At 41.7% G+C, this 25,786-nt stretch overlaps 1 protein-coding gene across 1 annotated transcript in view; it reads left to right on the top strand.

Annotated features, from left to right (window-relative positions):
• The window catches only part of nelfa (negative elongation factor complex member A), a 59,856-nt gene extending 37,730 nt beyond the window's left edge, over positions 1-22,126 (top strand). Inside the window, exons 2-11 of the mRNA XM_080197412.1 lie at positions 2,151-2,322; positions 2,810-2,971; positions 4,944-5,033; positions 5,277-5,404; positions 6,283-6,352; positions 11,489-11,577; positions 12,148-12,259; positions 13,900-14,210; positions 14,845-14,944; positions 21,176-22,126. Of these exons, the coding sequence (XP_080053538.1) occupies positions 2,151-2,322; positions 2,810-2,971; positions 4,944-5,033; positions 5,277-5,404; positions 6,283-6,352; positions 11,489-11,577; positions 12,148-12,259; positions 13,900-14,210; positions 14,845-14,944; positions 21,176-21,360 (1,419 nt within the window). The 3' untranslated portion in view covers positions 21,361-22,126. The remainder of the gene's footprint in view (positions 1-2,150; positions 2,323-2,809; positions 2,972-4,943; positions 5,034-5,276; positions 5,405-6,282; positions 6,353-11,488; positions 11,578-12,147; positions 12,260-13,899; positions 14,211-14,844; positions 14,945-21,175) is intronic.
• Positions 22,127-25,786: the final 3,660 nt, after the last annotated feature.

Genomic DNA, 25,786 nt, shown 5'->3' with positions numbered 1-25,786 from the left:
GTCCAAAATGCATCACCTCGCATTTGTCAGGATTAAATGCCATCTGCCCACTGCACCAACCTATCTATATCCTGTTGTATCACCTGACAATCCAGTTCCGTACCCGCCAACCCTGCCATCTTGGTGTCATCAGCAAACTTGCTGATCACACCACCTACGCCCTCTTCTAAATCATTTATGTAGACTACAAAGAGGAGAGGTCCCAGTACCGAGCCCTGCGGCACACCACTGGTCACTGGCCTCCAGCCTGACAAGGTACCCTCCACAACTACCCTCTGTCTCCTATTTCCCAGCCAGTTCTCAATCCACCTAGCTACCTGGCCTCGTATCCCATGCGCCTTAACCTTTTCTACCAGCCTACCGTGAGGGACTTTGTCAAACGCCTTACTGAAATCCATATAGATGACATCAACGGCTCTCCCATTGTCAACCGTTTTTGTCACCTCCTCAAAGAATTCCACCAGATTCGTAAGGCAAGACCTCCCTCTAACAAAGCCATGTTGCGTATCCCTAATCAGATCGCAACGCTCCAAATGCTCATACATCCTACCCCTAAGTATTTTTTCCATTAACTTCCCTACCACCGACGTCAAACTCACCGGCCTATAATTCCCAGGGTTATCCCTACTACCTTTTTTGAACAACGGGACCACATTTGCTACCCTCCAGTCTTCTGGGACCTCACCTGTGTCCAAAGAAGAGACAAAGATGTGCGCCAGAGGCCCAGCAATTTCATCTTTCGCCTCCCTAAGCAGCCTGGGATAAATACCATCAGGCCCCGGAGCTTTATCCGTCCTTATGCTACCTGAAAGCCCTAGCACTTCCTCTCTTGTAATAACTATATCCTGCAACTGAACCTCCGCTCCCTCCAAGAGACCGCACGATTCCGAACCCCTCTCCTTCGTGAATACCGACGCAAAGTATTCATTCAGGAGCTCCCCCATTCCCTCCGACTCAATACACAACTCTCCACTCTTGTCCCTAAGAGGACCAATTTTCCCTCTAACTACTCTCTTGCCTCTAATATAGGAATAAAATGCCTTAGGATTATCCTTAATCCTACCAGCCAAAGCCATCTCATGCCCTCTCTTCGCCCTTCTAATTCCCCTTTTTAGCTCCCTCCTACTCTCTCTATATTCCTCCAGCGCACACTCCGTACCCATTTGTTTTGACCTAACATACGCCTCCCTCTTCTTCCTGACCAAGTCTTCAATATCCCCCGTAAGGATGCAAGGAACTCATGGGCTACTTTAGTGACTGAGATTAAGTCCATTTTTTCAGCAACCCCTTTTGAGGCATGTGACAGTGGTTAGTACTGCTTCACAGTGCCAGGGACCCGGGTTTGATCCCTGGCTTGGGTCACTGTCTATGTGGAGTTTGCACATTCTCATCATGTATGTTTTGTCTGTATAGCACGCAAGAAACAATACTTTTTCACTGTATGTTAATACATGTGACAATAAATCAAATCAAATGTCTGTGTGGGTTTCCTCCCAGTGCTCTGGTTTCCTCCCACATTCTGAAAGATGTGCTGATTAGGTGCATTGATCTGAACAGATGCTGGACTGTGACAACTAGGGGAATTTCACAGTAACTTCATTGCAGTGTTAATGTAAACCTTACTTGGACTAATAAATAAATTTTTAACTTTAAACTTTTGTTTCATCTCTTTCCATCTGAGTCCACCAAGCCAAACCAGCTCTCTCCTATCCCTAAACCCACACTTTACATACACTGCCCACACCCCGCATAAAGCAATCAGTGTAATCTAAATGCTTCCCAGGTTTGAAAAAAAGTAAGCCTCTCGAGATAAAATTTATTTTTTTGATTTGCATCATCGTGTTTCTTGCCTGTTGTGACTTCCTCGCATGTAATTTGTTAATTTGGGGCAACTGAAAGCAAATAGCCACTGTCAACGTATTTGTCTTTGCTGTATAACTTTCTTTCCCCACTTGTCAAGTTTGCCTCCATCTTCCGATGGTAGAATATGAATACAGCAACTTTACAAAGTGGAGGAGAAACTGGTTTACCAAATGGCCAATGATTCTAAATTATTTCAACATTAAGAATGTTTTGCCTTGGTATCCCAGCGTGGTCTAGTTCCTGTATTTAACTACCCATCACCATATATCCCTTGGCTTGTTTTCCAGATGAAAAGCTCCTTGACTGAAATAGTTCACCTTGCTGCAATGGATACTGACTCCTGGGTTCAAATGGTGGCAGACATTCTAAAAACCTTTCCTGAGACTGGCTCTCTCAACCTTGAGCTCGAGGAGCACAATCAGAATCTGCAAGAAATTCTTGGGGAACTACGAGAAAAAGGTACTTTAAGACTGAATTCCACCATGTTTTAATGATTTGACCATTTTATTGGGGTTCTTTACGTTTATGAATCAAGTCAGTCATTTCTAAAGAGAAACATGTCCAAATTCAGTAGATGGTTTTAAGCTTTATGTTGTACTTAATGGATATTTAATCAACAAAATAAGTGATATCACATTACTTTAGTTCAACATTTTTCTTTTGGGAGTATGCATCCAATTTCCTTTCAAAAATTTACTATTTAATCTATTTTCACTCCTGTCAGGCTGTATGTTCCAGATTGTTGAAACTTGCTGTATATTTTTTAAAATTCTCCTTCTCGCAAAGAGGAGAGATGTAGGGCTAAATATGTGTGCCCTTTAAAAGAACCAACAGAGGCAGAGTGGGTTCCTTCTGTGCATCTATGTCTAGAATTCTAATTCAAAGTATGTTGTTTTTAACCATCACTGAGTCTTGTCTCCTCTTTATGCATTTTCTTTCTAATTAGTAAATGAATGTGAAGCCTCTGCCATGCTGCCTTTGGAGTGCCAGTATTTGAATAAGAATGCCCTGACGACCCTCGTGGGACCACTCACGCCCCCAGTGAAGCATTTTCAGCTCAAAAGAAAACCCAAAAGTGCCACGCTTAGAGCAGAACTATTACAAAAATGTAAGTGATTCTTTAATGCACTAAGTAAGGACAGGAGGGTTGTTTTTGTTTAATTAGGGCATCATAATGGGCACAGGCTTGGAGGGGAGGGCTGAAGAAAACCCATCAAATAAATGGGAGTAACAGAACAAAAATAAAACAAAAACTGTTATTATAGTAAAATAAAATGAAGTTAAAGACAATGGGTGTGACCCTACTAGCCATTCACACCACGCACCTACTGCAGCAAGGTTGGAGAATTTGGCATCTAGCCAAGCCTCCAATCACTGCAGTGGGATAGTAAGATCACACTGGCGTGAACACAACGTTCTGGCCAAGTTTGAGAGAATATTTTGTTCAGGTTTTTGTTTTCATTCCTGGGATGTGCGTGCTGTTGGCTAGGCGAGCATTTATTTCTCATCCCTAATTGCCCTTCAGAAGGTAGTGGCGAGCTGCCTTCTTGAACTGCTGTAGCCCATATAGTGTAGGAATATTAACAGTACTATTAGAGAGGTAATTCCAGAATTTTGACCCAGTGGCAGGAAAGAAATGGTGATTATATTTTCAAGTCAGCTGGTGACTGACTTGGAGTGGAATCTCCAGGCGGTGCTGTTCCCAGGTATCTGCTGCTCTTGTCCTTCTAGATGGTAGAATCGTGGGTTGGAAAATGAACTATGCTTTTCTAATGACCTTGTGTCTACATGCACTGCCCAGCATAGAATGAAGTTGTGTAAACCAAACCATTCAAGATTTATTTTCACTTCTTTGCTGTGGTGGGGTAAAATTAGTTAGGGAACGTTTTCATAACTTATGCATAACTTATGGTGGAAATAGGTTTCTGAAGATGTGGGATGAGGAAGATGATGTTTTGGTGTGATATCTACCAGGTTGCACTGTCTAAAGCTCATAGTGGACACATTTTTGTATTTCAGACCTGCAAGGGTTGATTGTGAAATTGAATTCAACAAATCTGGTCATTTGTAGGATAACACCAACAAACAATGACCATGAAAAGCTGCTAATGTTTTGTAAAAACCCAAATAGTTCACTGTCCTCCAGGAAAAGGGAGCTGCCTTAATCTATACTATTCCAATCCTAAACTGTTCTTAAGATTAAAGTTTATTTATTCATGACCCAAGTAGGCTAACATTAACACTGCAAAGAAGTTACTTTGAAAATCCCCAAGTCGCCACACTCCGGCGCCTGTTCGGGTACGTTGAGGGGGAATTTAGCATGGCCAATACCCCTAACCAGCATGTGTTTTCAGACTGTGGAAGGAAACTGGAGCACCCAGAGGAAATCCATGCAGACACAGGAGAACATGTGGACGTGACACAGACAGTCACCCAAGCCAGGAATTGAACCGGGTCCCTGGCTCTGTGATGCACCAGTGCTAACCACTGTACTACCGTGCCGCTGAAATGTGGAGTGGACCTTCATCTTCAGGGCAAGTGCAGATGAGCAACAAATGGACGCAAAGGGCTGAAAGGCCTCCTTCTGTGCTGTCACAAGTCTGCATGTTGCTCAACCAGTATCACCCATGTCCCCAAGAGTAAATAAGCAAAAAGGAGATTGATCAGTTGGACTCAGTGCTGGGGAGCTGATTGTGCCGACTGTAGTGTATCCGAATAACATTTGGCATCATCAGGAAAGGAAGAAATGTGAATAAAATCAGGGGAAAACATTATGTCCTATTCTTAAAAAAGAGCAGCATGGAAAATGCTGCTTTAATGACTTGGAACCAACATAATGTACCATTCACGTTAAGGGACAGAGTCGCTTCTTGTTTTCACTGTTTACAGAAAGTATTTTTGCATTTTTTGTCAAATTATCAATTTCAGTTTGTTGATGCATTAAGATATTTAAGAGATAACTAGTCTCAGATGTTTTTTGAGATTAGATTATGTTTTCGGGGAATTTTCAGTTGCTCTCTTTCTCTGCTTAACCTCCTTCAAGAGATTATTTCTAATAAATCTATTTTACTGTTTTTCAGCAACAGAAACTGCTCAGCAGCTCAAAAAGACCTCTGGAGTGCCTTTTCTAGCCAAAGGGAGAGGTTTGGTTAAGAAACTCGATACCACTAGTATGTACTAATAATTACTGGAATATAGTTCAGTTATCTTCAATACAGTAATCCAACTTGACAGAGTCATAGATAAAAAAAGTAATAATTTGATGCCAATTTGTGTTGAGTAATTGTTTGCAAATTTCACCTTTGGAAAATTTGCTTTGCTTTGCACTTCATAGTTAAGCTAAAAAGACTATTTTCTTTTCTAAAGATGAACTTATGGCTTCATGTATTTATAACAACTATTTGGCTATGCAGCTCCCCTCAAAGGGATTCCAAAGCAAACTCCCTTCCGGAGCCCCACTACGCCTAGTGTGTTCAGTCCATCAACAAACAGAACGCCAATGGCTGTTCGGACGCCTCTACGCAAAGAGAGGGGTGTAAAGGTGAGTTTAGTCAGTTGCAGAGTTTGTTTTAACAGTGGGAGTCTCGATTAATGGGTTTGAGGTTTTGAAATGTGATGCTGACATGACTTTATTCAGCACCAATCAGTGTGTGTGGACCATTCTGTGTAATGGTTTTTTTTCCTCTGGAAGAATTAATTTTCAGCAAATGATGTTGCCATGCTTACAAGTTTTCATTTCAAAAATCACAATATCATGTTTGGGGACTGTTTTTGTTCTTTTGCTGTTAAAATGACTTAAACTATTAGAGCTTTGTCATCATCATTAAAAAAACAGTTTTTTTAATATCAATGTGCTTAAGCACATGTAACCACCCCCACACTCACCCCTACCATTGTCCCCCTACCAGGTTTCCAAATATGACAAAACATTTTGTAATTTAAAAATGTGGATAAAATTTTGCTTTTAGTGTCTTTACTATAAAGTTCAACATTCATTTGAAACCTCTAAGCATATTCGTGCCAATTTAATGTACGTTAGTCTGCCTGTATGTTTGAGGAAGTCACACTATAAAAAGTGTCGTGGCTATTATAAATTGCATTTTCCATTTTTAGAAAAACTTAATGTACAAATTGCAATCATTCAGCTAGTGAACACATACTAGCTCACTAATGTGTTGAATTGCAACCATGCATAAATTCAGATGTGGGTAAAAGAGAGATACTTCTCATTTGTTACTTGCTGGTTGAGTTTACTGCTTGCTAACAAATGTGAGTAGTTCTATCACTTGAACAATGTAAAAAATGATTTTCTGCACTCATGAAAAGATCGTTCAGAAATAGTGTATGTTTTGGGATGAGCTGTCAGAGCTAGATTCTGAAACCTAGCTGCAATATTAATATTATCCTCTTCTGTTCTAGTTGCTGGACATATCAGAGCTGGATATGGTAGGTGCTGGCCGGGAAGCAAAAAGGAGAAGGAGGACATTAGGTTTGTATAATCTGACTTTGCTGCAAAGTGCTATGTTGTGGCGAGATTGTGAGAGAGACTCGAGTGGGAAGCAAAGTTTGCTTTCCAGTTTTCATTGTCATTGCTCTTCCTTTACTGTTTCAGTCTTACCCAGATGTCTGGGGTATGCCATTAAGTGCCTGCCAACCAGGTCATGCAGAGGCTGCAAATGATGGTGATGAATAAATGATAAAAAAACCCTGTTAACCTATCCTAGCACACGTTGGCTTTTTAAAAAAATTAATTTTGTTTCACAAGGAGACAGTGGCATCGTGGTATTGTTGTTGGACTAGTAATCCAAGGACCCTGGGTAATGCTCTGAGGACCTGGATTCAAATCCCTCCGTGGCAAATCTGGAATTAAGAACATAAGAAATAGGAGCAGGAGTAGGCCATCTAGCCCTTTGAGCCTACCCCACCATTCAATAAGATCATGGCTGATCTGAAGTGGATCAGTTCCACTTTCCCTATTAAATTAAAAGTCTAATAAGCATGAAATAATTATTGATTGTATTAAAAACCTATCTGGTTCACTGATGTCCTTTAGGGAACGAAATCTGTTCGCCTTACCTGGCCTGGATTAAATGTGACTCCAGACACAGCAGTGTAGTTGACTTACCTTCATCCCATGAACAAATAAAGAAAATGATTTCATGCAAAAGTAGCATTTCTAATGATTTAAAAAATACAAGATGATGTGTCCTTAGTATCAATTTAACCTTAAGCCACGCTTCAAGCACCACATCAGGCCTATTATTCACATTCTTCTTGCTGTAATTGCTACTCGTCATCAGCTGCTTCTTGTCCCCATATGGATTGATGATATAATCCTCGCTGAGGATTGCAAATCATTCCATGATTTTGTATTAGTTATCACCTCACCTCTGCAATTTGCTTTTAGAACCACATATTAATTTCCATCCTCTTCTATTCTGACTCTGATTACTCCCATGCCAGTAGCAGAACCTTCAGAATCTGGAACTCTATTCCTAAGCCCCTTTTGCCCTACAATGTCTCATGTCTTTCAAACACCTTATAATTGGCCTCGTCTGCCATGCTTTCACACCTTACCTCAGTCATCTTCCAACTTCAGTTGTGTGAGTGTCTTTCTTTCCCACCCTTCAACCCCACCCCTCGTGAAGTTGAGGGTCTTTTATAATCACATCATTTAAATCCACAACGGAAAGAGGAAATGTTATATAGCCATATAATCATTCTGCATGACTTTCTGAAACTTGAATTGTCATTAATTGTGCCATATCTGAATTCTGGTTAGAACATTTGGAAACGTTGGTAGCCTTAATTTTCAAAAAATGTTATGCTCCTTGGTGTAAGGACTTCCCTTCTATTGGAATTTATCTGGGATCCCTTTGTCAAAGCACACTATTTAATTTGCTAATTCTGTAACTGGATGCTGCAGCTGAAATCAATGATAGGTTGGCATAAATCTTCCAAAACTGATAATGTCTTTCCAGTTTCCCCTACCAAATTTTACATCTGATATACTTGGTGTAAGCATTTAAGCACATTCCAAATTCCTTGCATGTGACATATGATATAAGGCACTAGATAAATATGAGGTAGGAGGATAGCACATTTAAAATTTGTAACTTTGGTAGTGAAGTAATGGCGTAGCAAAGCATTCTTCCGTCTCTGGATTAAAATTGAATTCAAACTCTCCCCTGCAGTCTGTACAGTTCCTACCTGAAATTAGTTTGGGCCAGTAGGCTGACAAATAGCAGATGGAGTTTAATTTAGACAAATGCGAGATGATGCATTTTAGTAGATAGAACCAGAGCAGGATTTAATCAGTTAATGGTAGGGTGTTGGGGAGAGTTACAGAACAAAGATCTAGGGGTACAGGATCACTAATCCTTAAAAGTGGAGAGTCACAGGTGGACAGAGTGGTGAAGCATTCTGCATGCTCGGTTTCATTGGTCAGAACATTGAATATAGGAGATTGGACATCCTGTTGAAGTTGTACAAGACGTTGGTATGGCCACATTTGGAATACTGTAGGATTCTGGTCACCCTATTATACAAAGGATATTATTAAACTAGAAAGGGTGCAGAAAAGATTTACTAGGATGCAACTGGGACTTGATAACTTGAGTTATAAGGAGGCTGGATGGACTGAGACTTTTTTCACTGGAGCATAGAAGGCTGAGAGGTGACCATATAGAGGTCTATAAAATAACGAGGGACACAGATCAGCTAGATACTGAACATCTTTTCCCAAAAATAAGGGAGTCTAAAACTAGAGGGCATAGGTTTAAGTGAGAAGAAAGAGATAAGGTATCCAGAAGGGCAATTTTTTCCACACACAGAATGGTGAGTGTCTGGAACAAGCTGCCAGAAGTAGTAGTAGAGATGGGTTCAATTTCCTCTTTTAAAAGGGTAGCACAGGGACCTGGATTTGATTCCCAGCTTGGGTCACTGTCTGTGTGCAGTCTACACATTCTCCTCGTGTCTGCGTGGGTTTCCTCCAGGTGCTTCGGTTTCCTCCCACAGTCCAAAGATGTGTGGGCTAGGTTGATTGGCCATGCTAAATTGCCCCTTAGTGTCCTGAGATGCGTAGGTTAGAGGGATTAGTGGGTAAAATATGAAGGGATATGGGGGTAGGGCCTGGGTAGGATTGTGGTTGGTGCAGACTCAATTGGCTGAATGGCCTCTTTCTGTACTGTAGGGTTTCTATGATGACTCTATGAAAACCGTTTAGACTGTTACATGAGTGAGATGTGTATAGAGGGATTTAGGCCAAATATGGACAATTGGGATTAGCTTAGGGGTTTAAAAAAAAGTGGCAGCATGGACAAACCTCTTTCAGCCAAGCTCTTTACTTGCGCTGACTCATGTTTTTGACAAATTTACACTGAACTAACAAATCTCACGTTTAGAAAAGCTAGCTTTGAAAATGAAACATTCATAGAACGTAGAAAAACTACAGCACAAACAGGCCCTTCGGCCCACAAGTTGCACTGATCATATCTCTACCTACTACGCTTACCTATGACCCTCAATCCTACTAAGTCCCATATACTCATCCAGAAGTCTTTTAAAAGACCCTATCGAATCTGCCTCCACCACCACCGCCAGCAGCCAGTTCCACACACCCACCACCCTCTGAGTGAAAAACTTATCCCTGACATCTCCTCTGTACCTACTCCCCAGCATCCTACATCTGTGTCCTCTTATGGCAGCCATTTCAGCCCTGGGAAAAAGCCTCTGAGAATCCACCTGATCAATACCTCTCAACATCTTATACACCTCTGTCAGGTCACCTCTCATACTTCATCTCTCCAAGGAGAAAAGACTGAGCTCTCTCAACCTACCTTAAGGCATGCCACCCAATCCAGGCAACATCCTTGTAAATCTCCTCTGCACCCTTTCAGTGGCTTCCACATCCTTCCTGTAATGAGGCAACCAGAACTGAGCAGGGTCTTATACAGCTGCAGCGTTATCTCCCGACTCCTAAACTCAATTCCTCGAAGGCCAGTACACCATATGCCTTCTTAACCACATCCTCTACCTGCAAAGCCGATTTGAGAGTCCTATGAACCCGGACCCCAAGATCCTTCTGATCTTCTACACTGCTAAGAGTCTTACCCTTAGTATTATATTCTTTCTTCCCATTTGACCTGCCAAAATGAACCACCACACACTTATCCAGGTTGAAGTCCATCTGCCACTTTTCCGCCCAGTCTTGCATCCTATCTATGTCACACTGCAACTTCTGACATCCTTCCAAACTATCTACAACACCTCCAACCTTTGTGCCATGAGAACCTTTTGAAATTGTATTTGTATTCATAATCATTGTAACATACAGTAAAAGGGTTGTTCCACTCTGCATCTGCTTATGCTATATCCAAGTGCCGAAGTGAAAGATGTTGGACTGCTTTCCTGTTCTATTTTGCTTTGTTTCTTTATACAGTGGAATTGGATTTTTGTCTATAATAGGTCTATGTTGCACAATTCAACATAAGTACTCATCATACAGTGTGATTCTTAACTATTGAGTTTGTAATTCAGAACTAAGTATCACCAGTCATTCCAGCATGACTACAACAAAGTGATTTGCTCAAAATACTTCTACCTCGATTCTGCCCTCGATCTCCACATTACATGCAGATTAAGTCTAAACTACAATACATTAGAAAATAAATCAGTCATTAGATTTACACTCCGGAGCTGCTAATCTCTCCCAGTCATTCAGTTAGCATGGTTAAATGGTCCACTTAAGCTTTCCAGTCAATTTAGACTATGAACAGTGACCAAAGCAACATGCTCCTTAAGTCATGGATAAATGACCTTCCCTCACCTTGGCTAGCTTCACAAAGCATCAATGTTCAGAAGGACTGAAAACTTGTCATTCATCATGCGCCAATCCGGCAAGCAAGGTGCATTGTCATATATGGATAATGTTAATGTACATTCTTACAAAAGACATTTCTGTTCATTGTCACATGTGCATCATGATGAACGAAAACCAACTCCATATTCCTCCTCCCACCCTGTAAAAATCTCATGTAATTTAGGAGAATGCACAACAAGTGGTACTCGGGAATAATCACTCTGCTTCTCAGATATCAGTCAATGATATTCTGCTGATAGAATTAAGTAGAATCATACAGTCCAGAAAGAAGCCACTTGGTCCATTAAGTCTGCACTGACCATGATCCCACCCAGGCCCTATCCCCATAACGCCATGTATTTAGGCTAGCTAGACACCAAGGGCAACTTAGCATGGCCAATCCACCTAACTCATACATCTTTGGAGAGTGGGAGGAAACCGGAGCACCTGGAGGAAACCCACGCAGATGGGGAGAATGTGCAAACCCATATAGACAGTGACCCAAGGTTGGAATTGAACCTTGGTCCCTAGTGCTGTGAGGCAGCAGTGCTAACCATTGTGCCAATCTTGCTGCCTCTGTGCCACCATGCCACAATGTGCATGGATAACTTCCTTTTCAACAGTGCGTAACGTTCACGCTTGCCTAATTGCAGTATACTAAGTATACATCATTTCATAAGTTGTCAATTGTTTTTGCCCCTTGAGAAATAAATTGTTCCACGTCGATAAAAATTCAAAATGCTCACTGACTATTTTTAAATATAGATGCCGAAGTTGCAGAAAAACCTGCCAAAGAGGAAACAGTGGTTGATAGTGTCACACCAGATTATGCTGTTGGACTGGTCTCTACACAGGTAAATTGGTCTCACAGCGGAGTTCAAAGCTCATTCTTGTGATGTATTTAGTTCAAATGACAGGTTAGTGATTTATTTTATTCAACTGACAATTTGATTTAAGGGTATGAGTTCATAGTGTCTTAAGGCTAACCAGAATTGCTTAGCAAACTTCAGCCATGAGGAAATCTTTACTCCTTTTAACCTTAGAAATCGCTTCTGAATTTTTGTTATTTTAGAAGTAAGTGTGAGGGTTTAAACAGTTTTGTTTATTGGGGGGCGGGGGGGGTAAAATATGAGTGGAGCTCTATATATTGGATAGCTTGTGAGGTATTATGGCACTGCTAGATTGGTAATCCTTGCACTATATAATTTACACAGAATCTAGTTAATTGCTGAATTACAAAGAGGACAAAGTTAAAGGGTTGGAAGGATCCTTGGTGACCAGTCTTGCTATTTAATTTCAGCAGATATGACCTTGAAAACTGCTCGCGTGCTGTCACATAATTCTTGATCTGTCATTCATTCAGAAATGCTTGTACGCAGTGATTGGTGTTGCCTTTCTCACATATTCCCTTGTGTTCCATTCAGAAACTTGGTGCTTTGAATAATGATAATGCACTACCATCTACTAGTTACTTGCCTGCTACACCGAGTATGGTGCCATCATCTTCCTACATTCCCAGCTCTGAAACACCACAAGGTAAATACCAAGGAAATGGTGACCTTTGATTTGATTATTTTATCAAGAGGGGTTCATCAGGATGAATCTGACTTGTTTCACAAATAGCACAGGAAGCACAGTGGGCTGATTGTGGCAGCAGGCTGTATTTGAAGCCATTCATTCACAGGCTTGTCTAGTTTTACTGGTAATGCAAAATGGATGGAATTTTTCCCATATGTGGTTAATTTTCTGAAGTTCTTTGCTCTGCATGTTTTGTGGATTATAAAATATCTCACTGTACTGAAAACAGCAGCTGTCGTACAGGCTGATTTTAAAGAACTATTCAGACACAGCCATGTTATTGAGCTATCAATCTGGAGGTCTCGATTAATAACCCAGATGGTGCATTCAAAGTGATTCATAATAGTTTGTGAAAGTGACTCCAGTTTTAAACATGCTTGGAATTTGTCATTGTTTTAAAAGAAAAAAATGGCAACAGTGGCTATGAAGTTGTCAGATTTGTTGTTAAAACCCTGACTGATTCACCCGTGTCCTTGCCTCGACTGGGCTGTATGTACAGTCCCCAACAACATTGACTTTCAACTGCCCTTTGAAGTAGCCTGGAGCAGTTGTATTTATCACAGCCAGGGACTGGCAATAAATGCTGACCTTGCCAGCAATGCCTACATCCTGAGAATTAATGTTCATGCCCTGTTACAGTACATGAACTGGTAAATTACAGCAAATTTGCAAAATAGGGCATGTCCTTTTGTTGCATTTTATTTTGAGAACAACCATGTCTCCAATGTTGTTAGTCTTTATGCTTCCTGTGTCCATCTTATTGTTGTATTAGTTTTGCTGTCCAGATAATGGAAAAGAAATCTCACGAATAAAGAATTGATGGTCTTGTTCAAATATTTGTAGAGTTGTACCTGGATCATCCTTTGGATTTGCTGCATTAAGTTTAATATGAGAGTCCTGGCAATTGGAGAATGCAGGTTCCATCTCTATACCACTGAGTAGTTAATTCTAGTTATCTTGCTGTGAAATTCTGTCAGGAACCTCCCTTCAGGGTGTGGAAAAGATTTAAGGGTCAACAAACAACAGTGGAAGAAGGGATTCAATGGGCTGGACTTGGAGAGGAAATTTTCATAACTAATGGTCATGAAGGTGAAATAGTAACTGATAAATCCAGTAAGGAATTCGGAGGGAATCTCTTTATCCCGAGATTGCTGAAAATGTGGATTCACGTGGAGTGATGAAGGCTAACTGCATTTTCAGAGGACGGTAACTAATTATGTGAGGGAGGAAATAATAAGATACGTTGATGGCATGAGACAAAGTAAGGTGAAAGGGAAGATTGTGTGGACTATAAGCACCAGCATGCGCCAAGTGGCCTGTTTTATTGTAAAATTGAATGCTAGAGCCTGTAGCTCCAAGAGATAAAATAGTGAGGAGGAAAGTGGAGGTAAATGCTTTTAAATAAAATATTTAATCTGCAGCTTACATTAGTCTAGTAGTTGGATCCCATTCATTCTATAACTTAGATTAGAATATAAAAAAATGGTTTAATTGGAAGTGCTAGTAGCACATAAGTATGAGATTATTAGGAGATGGCAGCTTTGTGTTATATCTAAAGTTTCTTTTCTCCGTCTCTTTCCACTGTGATGATTGTACAGCCAATACGGTTGGATCAGTCCGGGAGGCTTTACAGACAAATAGACTGCCTGAAGAGTCAACAGCGCCTACCTCCAGTCTACCTGGCCAGTTCAAGCAAAGACCCCCAATTTATAACAGCAGCTCAACCACATCATCTACCTCAACCACCACTGCCCCAGGTACTGCATCTGTCACTACAACAACACCAACAACAGCTACACAACAGCAGACCCAGCCTCAACAGCAGACCCAGCAACAACAACAGACACAACAGCAGCAGGCGCAGCCACTGCAACAACAGCAGCAGCCTCGCAAGAGTCTTTCACTCACAGTAAGTAGAAAGTTCATTTGAAGGTATTGAATGAACTAAACATGGAACAAATTGATATTTTGGATTTATGGTTCCCCAATTTTCCCTCCACCTTGGATTTCCTCACCATGTCTGGGTCTGTTCGAGGTTAATTAGTAGGGATTGATTTACTATGATTAGTCAGCAACTCCATTATCACATCATGTGAGTCCCAGGATGATAGAATTGTAGAAATCAGAGAATCCCTACAGTGCAGAAGGAGGCCAATCGAATTTGCACCAAACACAATCCCACCCAGGCCTTATCCCCATAATCCCATATATTTACCATGCTAATCCCCCTGACGCTAAGGGGCAATTTACCTTGGCCTGTCAAGCTATCCCGCACATCTTTGGACTGTGGGAGGAAACCAGAGCACCCAGAGGAAACTCGTGCAGACTCCTCACACAGTGACCCAAGGCCAGAATTGAATCAGGGTTGAATCTGGTCCTGTGCGAAGAGGTGCTAACTACTGTGCCACTGTCTCGCCCAAAGATAGAAGGATAATCTTGTTTGTTTTTGTTTTTGTTTCGTATTGCTAGTTATTTTGTTGACTTGTGCTTTAGTTCCTTTCAGTTATTTTCACCAACTCTTTGTTTTTATTCGCATATTACAGAGAGACCAAATGTATGCAGCCCAAGAAATGTTCAAGACTGCCAACAAGGTTACCCGGCCAGAGAAAGCCCTCATACTTGGATTTATGGCCGGGTCAAGAGGTATGTTGTAACTTTTCACTCCTTCCTGATCACATCTGGCACAAAGGGTTGACTCCAGCTGCAATATGGGTTAATAAGCCTGAACCAGGCTTCTTTTCTTCAGGAAAGACAAAATACTGCAAAATCTGAAATAAGAAGCACTCAGCAGGCCTGGCAGCATCTGTGGAGAGAGACACGTTAACAAAGAAAAGTACAGCACAGGAACATGCCCTTTGGCCATCCAAACCTATGCCCTAACTTAAAAAAAATCCTTCTGTCTTTATGCAGTCTGTATCACACTGTTCCCTCCCTATTCATCCAACCAACCAGGTACCTCTTAAATGTTGCTAATGTGCCTACTTCTACCATTTCCTCTGGCAGCGCATTCCAGGCATCCAGCACTTTGTGTGGAAAAACCTCCCCCACACATCTCCCTTAAGCTTTTCCCCCCCCTCACCTTGAACCAGTGCCCCTTGTAATGGAAAACAAACCTCTGACTAGCCACCCTGTCTATGCCTCTCATAATTTTGTAGCCTCCTATCAGGTCTGCCCTCAGCCTCTATCTTTCCAGTGAAAACAATCCTAGTTTATTTAATCTCTCCTTATAGCCAGCACCCTCGAGACCAGGCAACATCCTGGTGAACCTTCTCTGCACTCTGTCCAAAGCCTCCACGTCCTTCCAGTAGTATGGTGACAGTGCAATACCTCAAATGTGGCCTAACCAACATGATTTCTCAATGCCCTGGCTGATGAAGGCAAGCACGCTATATGTCTTTTTAATCACCTTGGTCACTTGTGTTGCCACTTTTAGAGAACTATGGACCTGCATGTCTAGATCCCTCTGTTAATGTTCCTAAGGATTACAGTGTAATTTGTATCTAAATTTGATCCTCCAAAATGCATCACCTCGCATTTGTCTGGATTAAATTCTATCTGCCATTTCTGTGTCCACATTTCCAATCTATCGATATCCTGTTGTATCCTCAAACAGTCCTCGATACTGTCAGTATCTCCACCAATCTTCGTGTCATCTGCAAACTTACTAATTCGACCACCCACATTTTCCTCCAGATAATTTATATATACTACAAACAACAGAGGCCCCAGCACTGATTCCTGCAGAACACCACCAACTACAGATCTCCATTCTGAAGAACATCTTTCCATTGCTACTGTCTTCCATAACCAAGTAAAAAGTTCCATAACCAAGCCAGTTCTGTATCCATTTAACCAGCCCATCCTGAATCTCATGTGATTTTAGTTTTTGTACCAGTCTGCCATGTGGGACTTTATAAAATGCCTTATTAAAGTCCATATAAACTACATCCAAAACCCTTCCCTCATCAATTTTCTTTGTCACCTCTTCAAAAAATTCAATCAAGTTGGTGAGACATGACATTCCCTGTACAAAACCACTCTGCCTGTCACTAACTAGTCAATTGTCCTCAATGTACATATATTCTGTCCTTCAGTGTCTTCTCCAAAAGCTTCCCCACCACAATGTCAGACTCACCGGCCTATAATTTGCTGAATTATCCCTGGTTCCTTTCTGAAATAGGGGAACAATGTTGGCTATTCTCCAGTTCTCTGGAATCTCGCCTGTGATCAAAAGAGGATGCGAAGATATCTGTTAAGGCCCCAGTTATTTCTTCCCTTGCCTCCCACAGTAACCTGGGATAGATCCCATCCAGCACCGGGGACATGTCTAATTTAATGCAAGTTTAGAATATTAAACACTTCCCCCTTTGATATATTAATCTTCTATAGAGTGTTCACACACCTACCCCTGACCTCAACATCTGCCATGTCCCTCTCCTTCGTGAATACTGATATAAAGTACTCATTAAGGAATTCTGCCATTTCCTGTGGCTCCACACATAACTTCCCTCCATTGTCCTTGAGTGGGCCTACTCTTTCTAATGCTACCCTCTTGCTCCTAACATATACATTAAAAGCCTTGGGATTCTCCTTGACCCTGTTTGCTAAAGACATTTCAAGGCCCCTTTTTACACTCCTGATACCACGTTTAAATTCATTCCTACTTTCACTATATTCGTCAAGGGTTTTGTCAGTTTTTAGATGCTTAGACCTATCGTATGCTTCCTTTTTCCTTTTGACTAAGCTTACAATTTCTCTTGTCATCCATGGTTCCTGAATTCTGCCCTTTCTATCCTTCATTTTTGTGGGGACATGTCTGTCCTGCAGTTCAATCAACTGGCCTTTTTAAAAACTCACTCGAGGGACACTCTTGTCCTTATCCATGACTGCCCAAAATCTTAATGGAATTATGGTCACTAAGCCAAAACATCTCTCCCACTGCAACTGTCTTGGAACAAAAGGCAGAGGGAGTGGTAATGGATGTCATAAAGAGACATTGGATGCAAATTTTTATTGGCCGCAAGTGAGAAAACAAGATGCTTAACAGCATTGCCATCGCCGGTGATGTAACAAGGTTCCCGCCCTTTCATTTCAATACATTTTGATATGATTAGAAAGCTTCCCCACCATATCATCTCCACATTTAGAATTCCCCATTGGTGAGGTTTACAACTGCTTTTCAAAAACATTAATAGGTATAACCCCCCAGGGGAGAGGGACATGCCCTGGCATTGGCCTCTTGCACCAGCAGGGTAGGACTGTCAGTATGCCGTGGGAACAGTGCCAGACACAGGCTATCTGGGGAGCTCTATTGTGGGGAGAGGGGAGTGATGCTTATGTGTGTGTGGGATGCCCATATGCACGCATGTTGGTGCAGATCAGGGCATCCTTCTATCAAGAGTGCTGGACTATCTGGAGAGAAAATCCAGTTGAGGAGCTGCAAAAATGTGAAAAACGAGATTCAAACGTGGCACATGGCAAGAAAACACAAAGAGGGGGACAGTTCAGAGTCTGAAATTGTTGAACTCAAGTGTTGAGTTGAGAAGTCTGTGATAGAGGAGACTATAAACTGGCTAACTGGAAATTAGTTGCTGTTTCTCAGACTTGCTTTCAGCTTCACTGAAATGGTGCAGCAGGCCGAGGTCAGAAATGAGTGGGAGAACAAGATGGTGAATTAACATGACAAGCAACTGGAAGCTTGAGGTCAAACTGGCAGATCGGTTAGATCTGAGAATGGAATTCAGCATGTTCAGAGGGAGACAGGTTAGAGCGAGTAAGGAGAGCTAAGAAATTAAGATGGCCAGTATCTCTCCAGCAGTTCTCAAAAGATCAAGAAAAGTAGGAGGCAAGAGGAAGAGGTCCAGGTTCAGGGGGAATACTAGAGGTGAGTGAAATGGTCTGCTGTTTGGCCATAAGACTCCTGGCCAAAGAAATGAGCATGGAAGTGAAGGCACCAAAGGAACACTCTTCCTGGTGAGCTTCAATGAGTTGAGGTGGATGTGTAGGGAATAAAATAGAGTTCTTTGCAGAGCACAGATTATTCAGGACAAAGCAGTCTGCTTGATTGGCACCACATTCACAAACATCCATTCCCTCCTCCACTGATGCTCAGTGGCAGCAGTGTGTACTATATACAAGATGCACTGCAGCAATTCACCAAACATCCTTAAACAGCACTTTCCAAACCCACAATCACTTCCATCTAGAAGGACCAAGGCAGCAGATACCTGGGAACATCGTCACCTGCAAGTTCCCCTCCAAGCCACTCACCATCCTGACTTGGAAATATATCACCGTTCATTCGCAGCCGCTAGGTCAAAATCCTGGAATTCCCTCCCTAACAGTATCGTGAATCAATCGATAGAACACGGACAGCAGCAATTCAAGAAGGCAGCTCAGCACCATCTTCTCAAGCAACTAGGGATAGGCAATAAATGCTGGCGAGCCAGTGACACCCATCTCCCACGAATGAATAAAAACGATCATAGAGGGGAAGGTTGGTGGGTATTGTGAATACACAGCAGGGGTTGGGATGGGGTTAGAGGAAAGTGAAGAGAATCGGAAGATAGTTTTTATTCCTTCCCAATCTTCTCCCTTTATCTACTAAAGAATGAACAGGTCAGGAAGGATTCGAACAAGAGCCCATGAAGATGTGGTATTCATTTGATTTTAAATATTTGCTGGTGAGAGCAATTAAAACTGAAGTACCAAAATAACCTGTGCACAGCTTAGCCACTGTAGCCCTTGGTAATGTCTGTAAATTAATTAAGAACACTGATGATGAGATAAGCTGCTCATGCTTGACCAGCCTTACCTTAGCCACTGTTGATCTGTTCTAGACAAGATCTCTTAACGTTCTTAAAGTTACAAAGATATGTAGAGGGACAGGTAGTATTGAGGAAGCAGGGGGGCTGTAGAAGGAGTTGGACAGATTAGAAGAATGGGCAAAGAAGTGGCAGATGGAATATAATGTGGAAGAATGTGATGCACTTTGGAAGGAGAAATGGAGGCATAGACTATTTTCTAAATGAGGAAATGCTTAGGAAATCAGAAACACAAAAGGACTTGGGAGTCATTGTTCAAGATTCTCTTAAGGTTTTAACCTGCAGGTTCAGTCGGCAGTTAGGAAGGCAAATCCAATGTTAGCATTCATGTCACGAGGGCTAGAGTACAAGAGGAGGGATGTACTTCTAAGGCTGTATAAGGCTCTGGTCAGACCCCATTTGGAGTACGTGAGCAGTTTTGGGCCCCACATCTAAGGAAGGATGTGCTAGCCTTGGAAAGGGTCCAAAAGAGGTTCACAAGAATGATCCCTGGAATGAAGGGCTTGTCAAATGAGGAACGGTTGAGTACTCAGAGTTCAGAAAGATGAGGGGGGATCTTATTGAAGCTTACAGGATGTGGAGAGGATGTTTCCACTTGTAAGAAAAACTAGAACCAGACGGCACAACCTTCGGCTAAAGGGATGATCCTTTAAAATAGAGATGAGGAATTTCTTCAGCCAGGGTATGGTGAACCTGTGGAACTCTTTGCTGCAGAAGGCTGTGGAGACCAGGTCATTGAGTGCCTTTAAGACAGAGATAGGTTCTTGATTAATAAGAGGATCAGGGGTTATGGGGAAAAGGCAGGAGAATGGGGATGAGAAAAAAATCAGCCATGATTGAATGGCAGAGCAGACTCGGTGGGCCGAGTGGCCTAATTCTGCTCCTATGTCTTATGGTCTTATTTAGCCTGTTGAGATAAGCCACTCATGGCTGATTAGCCTTGTTCCACTCCAGTCTAAAGTCCTCAAGCTGACAATCAATCTTTCCCTCCCTGACAAAAACAAAAAATGCTGAAGAAGCTCAGCAGATCTGACAGCATCTGAGGGGAGAGAATGGAGCCAACATATTGAGTCAAATGATGTTTTATCAGAACTGTGATGAAGAGTCATCCAGACTCAAAGTGTTGGCTCTATGCTCACTCCACAGAGGCTGTCAGACCTGCTGAGGTGTTCTCCATCTGCAGTATTTTGCCTTTATCCTCCTCTGGGCTTATTCTGTTGGAAAAATAATTCACCTGGACCCCTGAAATGTAACAAAAGTCAGGCTGACACCTGAACAGAACAAGTAAGTATAGAGGTGCATGAGGAGAGGGAAAATGCAGAATAGCTGTTGAGTTTGGACTGTACCGAGAGGGAACATGGCAGTATTATTCTGTAATAAAAAAACTGTTGCTCGAGCATTGTAATCAATTTAATTTGTTTTTGGTTCGATCATGTCAAAAGAATCGCGTCACCACCAGTACGGTGTTGGGTTCACATTTTACACCATGGTTTGATTTATTATTGTCATATGTATTGGGATACAGTGAAAAGTATTGTTTCTTGTGTGCTATACAGACAAAGCATACTGTTCATAGAGAAGGAAATGAAAGGGTGCAGAATGTAATGTTACAGTCATAGCTGGGATGTAGAGAAAGATCAACTTAATGCAAGGTAGGTCCATTCAAACATCTGATGGTAGCAGGGAAGAAGCTGTTCTTGAGTCAGTTGGTACGTGACTTCCAGGCTTTTGTATCTTTTTCCCGATGGAAGAAAGAGGAAAAGAGTGTGTCTGGTGCGTGTGAGGTCCTTGATGGATTTGCTGGCTATTTCTCCGACAGTGGGAAGTGTTGAAAGAGTCAATGGATGGGAGACTGGTCTGTGTGATGGACTGGGCTTTGTTCATCACCCTTTGTAGTTTCTTGCAGTCTTGAGCAGAACAGGAGCCATACCAAGCTGTGATACAACCAGAATAATGTTTCCTATGTAAATGCCTGCAGTCTGACTGACACTTAGTGTTAATATTTGTGATGCTTTACAATGCAAAACTGATTATTATTTTATTCCTCCAGAAAACCCATGTCCAGAGCAAGGTGATATCATTCAAATCAAACTGAGCGAACATACGGAGGTTCTACCAAAGGCAGATGGCACAGGGAGTACCACAATGCTGGTAGATACTGTCTTTGAAATGAACTATGCCACAGGCCAATGGACCAGACTGAAGAAGTACAAGCCTATCACAAATGTGTCCTGAGAGTTCCCCAGGACCAAGAACTCGTGGACCAAATCCAACGTTGTTATCCTGATTACCACTGACCTGAGCTTCAATGATTGTATTTACAGACCGTTCTAAAACATGTGCAGGGGGCACCTATATTACAGATTGTGACACAGAATTTAGGGCCACCAGAGAGTGGGATGCGATGAATAGAGAAGTGAGTTTCTGCAGTTGATGTGTTTTTTTTTGTCTCCTGTCGTGTCAATGTCTTTTTCAATGATGGTCCAGTCTCCAGCTACACCAACAACTCCAGCATGAAAACTTTGATTTGTGGAAAGCATGTGGACCTTAGTTATGGCTGAAAGGAGGACCACTTAGCAGCAGCCTTGAGTTGGTCTGTCATTTCTGAAATACCGTGGGGAGATCATTTAGCAGCTTAGATTTGGTTCACTTTTAACAGTGGGGTTTGAACTGGAGAGCATTGGAAAGCCAGATTTCCTGGTATCTGGTGCCTTCACAAAGTCACATTGAGTTTTGTAAAGTATTTGTTGCAGAGGCAGCATGATTTAACAACATTTTTCTATTTTTTGTACAGTTGTAAAGATTCTAGGTTTCTCACTTTTTTTCTTTTGCGTGCTCTCTCTCGTACAGTGTAAGATGTAAAATAATTAGATTTTCTATGGAAAATATGTGCAGTTTAGAGAATGCACAGCCATAATTGGTTTTCATGTGTTTAGGCAGCTGGTTGAACTGTCAAAGCTTAAGGGACGTACAGTACCAAGCACAATAAAATTACATTGTAACTGGAGTCAATTATTTCATTGGTTCTTCACTTACGTGGGAATGCAGTGGGTAATCAATATATTCAGAACTCTTTCTTCAAATGAGCAGTTTTGTCACTTTTGTTCTTGGTGTTAGGCAGCCTCAGTGACATTTAATCACCTATTTTTGCTGTAATAACTTGTGCCTTCATTCCGTTAACACTTAGTGGAAACTGCAGAAACTGCTTGAGGTACAAAAGCAGAACATTAATTACTGGAAATCTGAAATAATAACAGCTGGAAAGATGCAGCACATCAGACAATATCTGTGGAGATTTCTGTTAGTATTGTTTCTCTCTCCACCAGATGCTGCCTGATGTGCTTTTTGTTTCCAATGTTTTATGTTGTCACACAGTGATGGGTGGAATGGTGGCACAATGGTTAGCACTGCTGCCTCACTGTGCCAGGGACCTGGGTTCAATTCCAGCCTTACCCCCTTACATCTCTCAAAATTCCCCCCGCCTCCCACTTCAGTCTCAACTTTTGCCCTGAGTAAAAAAAAAAGTGATTTTTTTCATTTTCCCATAACATTGTGACAATAATATCAACTTCACATTCAAAAGTCCCAACCTTTCAATCAAACTATTTGATTTTTTTTTAATTTCCCAGTCTTCAATCAGCCACTTGGATAGGATCAGTCATATTGGCTAACCATGTGTTTCCAATTGCTTCTTGCAACAGTGAGACATGTGAAACATGTCTTGGGATACAGCTTTAGTCACTGCTTGGTAGGGTAGGGAAAAAGACACTCTCTCCCTTCTATCAAAGCCTGTTATAATCTTGTAAACTATCAGGTTCCACCTCATCACCTCATCCTCTGAAGCGCCAATAAAAACAATCTAAATTTATTCAACCTTTCTTTATATTCTTCCCCTCCAAACCAGATACCATCCTGGTAAATTTCATCTGCACTCTTTCCAGTAGTATAGCGACTAGAATTGTACACACCACTTCAAATGCGGCCTAACCAAAGTATTAAAGCAAACGCACTTCGGGCCATCACAAAAATGATGGCCCGAAGTGCGTTTTGTACATTCTCCGTGTTTTATTTCTCTTAGCCTTACTGGACCCATCGGTGTTCTCCACAATCTTTGTGAATTAACTAGCCTGGGGATGACAAGTGGTGAGTAACATTTGCACCATACAAGTACCCGACAATGATCATCTCCAACAAGAGAGGATCTAATCGTTATGCTTTAACATTCAATGACATTACCATCCTGAATCCTGCACTAACATTGTGGAGATTACCATTGACTGGAAACTGAATTGGACTAGCCATATAAATACTATGGCTACCACACCAGGTCAAAGGCTAGGAATCCTGTGGTGAGTAACTTACTCCCTGACCTCCCAAAACCTGTCCACCATCTACAAGGCACAAGTCAGAAACATCATGGAATACCCTTTAATTGCCTGGATGAGTGTAGCTCCAATGCTCAAGCAGCTTGGCACCACCCAGGACAAAACAGCCCATTTGATTGCTACTCTTTCCACAAACATTCACTCCCTCCATCACCAACAAACAGTGATGTACCATCTACGAGATGCACTGTAGGAGCTCACCAAGGCTCCTTAGGCAACACCTTCCAAAACCACAACCCACTACCATCTAGTAGGACAAGAGCAGCAGATTCTTGGCAACGCCACCACCCATGGTGACTTGAAGGTTGCCCTCCTACTCACCATCCTGACTTGGAAATATATCACTTTTCCTTCCCTTCACTTGGTCAAATGCTTGGCATTCCCTTCCTAACAGCATGATATGTGTACCTACACCTCAAGACTGTAGCAGTTCAAAAGCCAGCTCACCACCAATTTCTGAAGGCCACTAGGGATGGGCAATAAATCCTAACCAGCCTGCAAATGAATAAAAACAAAAGTGATTCATTTATTTTCCCATAACATTGTGACAATAACATCCAAAAGTCCCAACCTTTCAATCAAACTATTTCTGATTTTTTAAAATTTCTCAGTCTTCAATCAGCCACTTGGATAGGATCAGTCATACTGGCTAACTGTGTGTCTCCAATTGCTTCTTGCAACAGTGAAACATGCCTTGGGATAAGCTTTAGTCACTGCTTGGTAGGGTGACACACCACTGGGAAAGAATGGAGTAAACTTACAGCAATTACATATGTTGACAGCATTGTTCTCCAGTTAGTTGGATGATCTGTACAGAACCTTCCCAGTATTGTTTTCAAAGACTTATTTCCCCATTTGCTACCTCTGAAGACTAACAATGATGCAATTTTTGCCTCGGTACAATAGTTTCCTATAACAATTTTGTGAAATGTGAGCCTTGATCGCCATTTGTCTGTCATGGAAGTCCCTACTGAAGATGACCTCACTGTAGTAAACATTTAGAACATAGAACAGTACAGGCCCTTCAGCCCTCGATGTTGTGCCGAGTTATGTCCGAACCCAAGATCAAGCTATCCCATTCCCTATCATTCTGGTGTGTTCCATGTGCCTATCCAATAACTGCTTGAAAGTTCCTAAAGTGGCAGACTCCCCTATCACAGTAGGCAGTGCATTTCACAACTCAACCACTAAGTAAAAAATTGATCTTGGACATCCCTCCTATGTCTCCCACCATGAACCTTATAGTTATGCCTCCTAGTAACAGCTACATCCACCCAAGGAAATAGCCTCTGCATGTCCACTCTACTCCCTCATCATCTTGTAAACCTCTAAGTCACCCCTCATCCTCCTCTGCTGTAAAGAGAAAAGCCCCAGCTCCCTTAACCTTTCCTTATAAGGCCTACCCTCCAAACCAGGAAGCATCCTGGTAAATCTCCTCTGCACTCTCTCCAATGCATCCACATCCTTCTTATAGTGAGGCAACCAGAACTGCACACAATATTCCAAGTGTGGTCTCATCAAGGTCCTGTATAGTTGCAGCATAACCCCATGAATCTTCAACTCAAACCCCCTATTAATAAACACTAACACTATAAGCAGGGTCATTTAATATTTTTAAGGCAAATATTAATACATTCTTGACTAAAAACAGACTCAAAGGGTATTAGGGGATATGCAAGAAATTGGCATTGAGGCCTCAATCAGATCAGCTATGCTTTTATTGAATGGTGGAATAGACTCAAGGGACTCAATGGTCCACTCCTGCTCCTAATTTGTAAGTTTGCATGTACTGAATGCTGGCCTAGCCAACCATGCTCACATCCCACAAATGAGTAACTAAAAGAAGGACTGATAGGATAGAAATTGGCTGGATTGGATTTGCTTTGCTTTTATGAATACTCCTAGGCAAATTTCCATTTTTGTGGAAATGCCTGTGCTGTAGCTGTATCCAACTACACTACTCACCTTCATAGCACAAAAATAAAGAGGTCTTGCTATAATTATACAGGCCTTCAAGACCATATCTGGAATATTGTTAATTTGTAATCTCTATATTTAAGGAACAAAGTACTTGTATTGGAGGCAGTACAGTGCACGTTCACTAAATCAGTTCCTGGGATGAGACAGTTATCCTATGGTGAGACATTGAGTAAATTGAGCTACATTCCTTAAACTTTAGAAAATGAGAGAAAAGCTCCTCAAAACATATAGTGATGTATGAATCTGGGATATTGCCTGCACGGTATGATTTGGTGACTGGTAGCTATGTCATGTTG

This window comes from Carcharhinus amblyrhynchos, chromosome 1 (assembly GCF_965287045.1).
Source record: "Carcharhinus amblyrhynchos chromosome 1, sCarAmb.v2.hapA, whole genome shotgun sequence".
In the NCBI taxonomy this organism is placed as follows: Eukaryota; Metazoa; Chordata; class Chondrichthyes; order Carcharhiniformes; family Carcharhinidae; genus Carcharhinus; species Carcharhinus amblyrhynchos.
The sequence above is the reverse complement of the archived record's forward strand: the minus strand, read 5'-3'. Positions and strand labels throughout refer to the sequence as shown.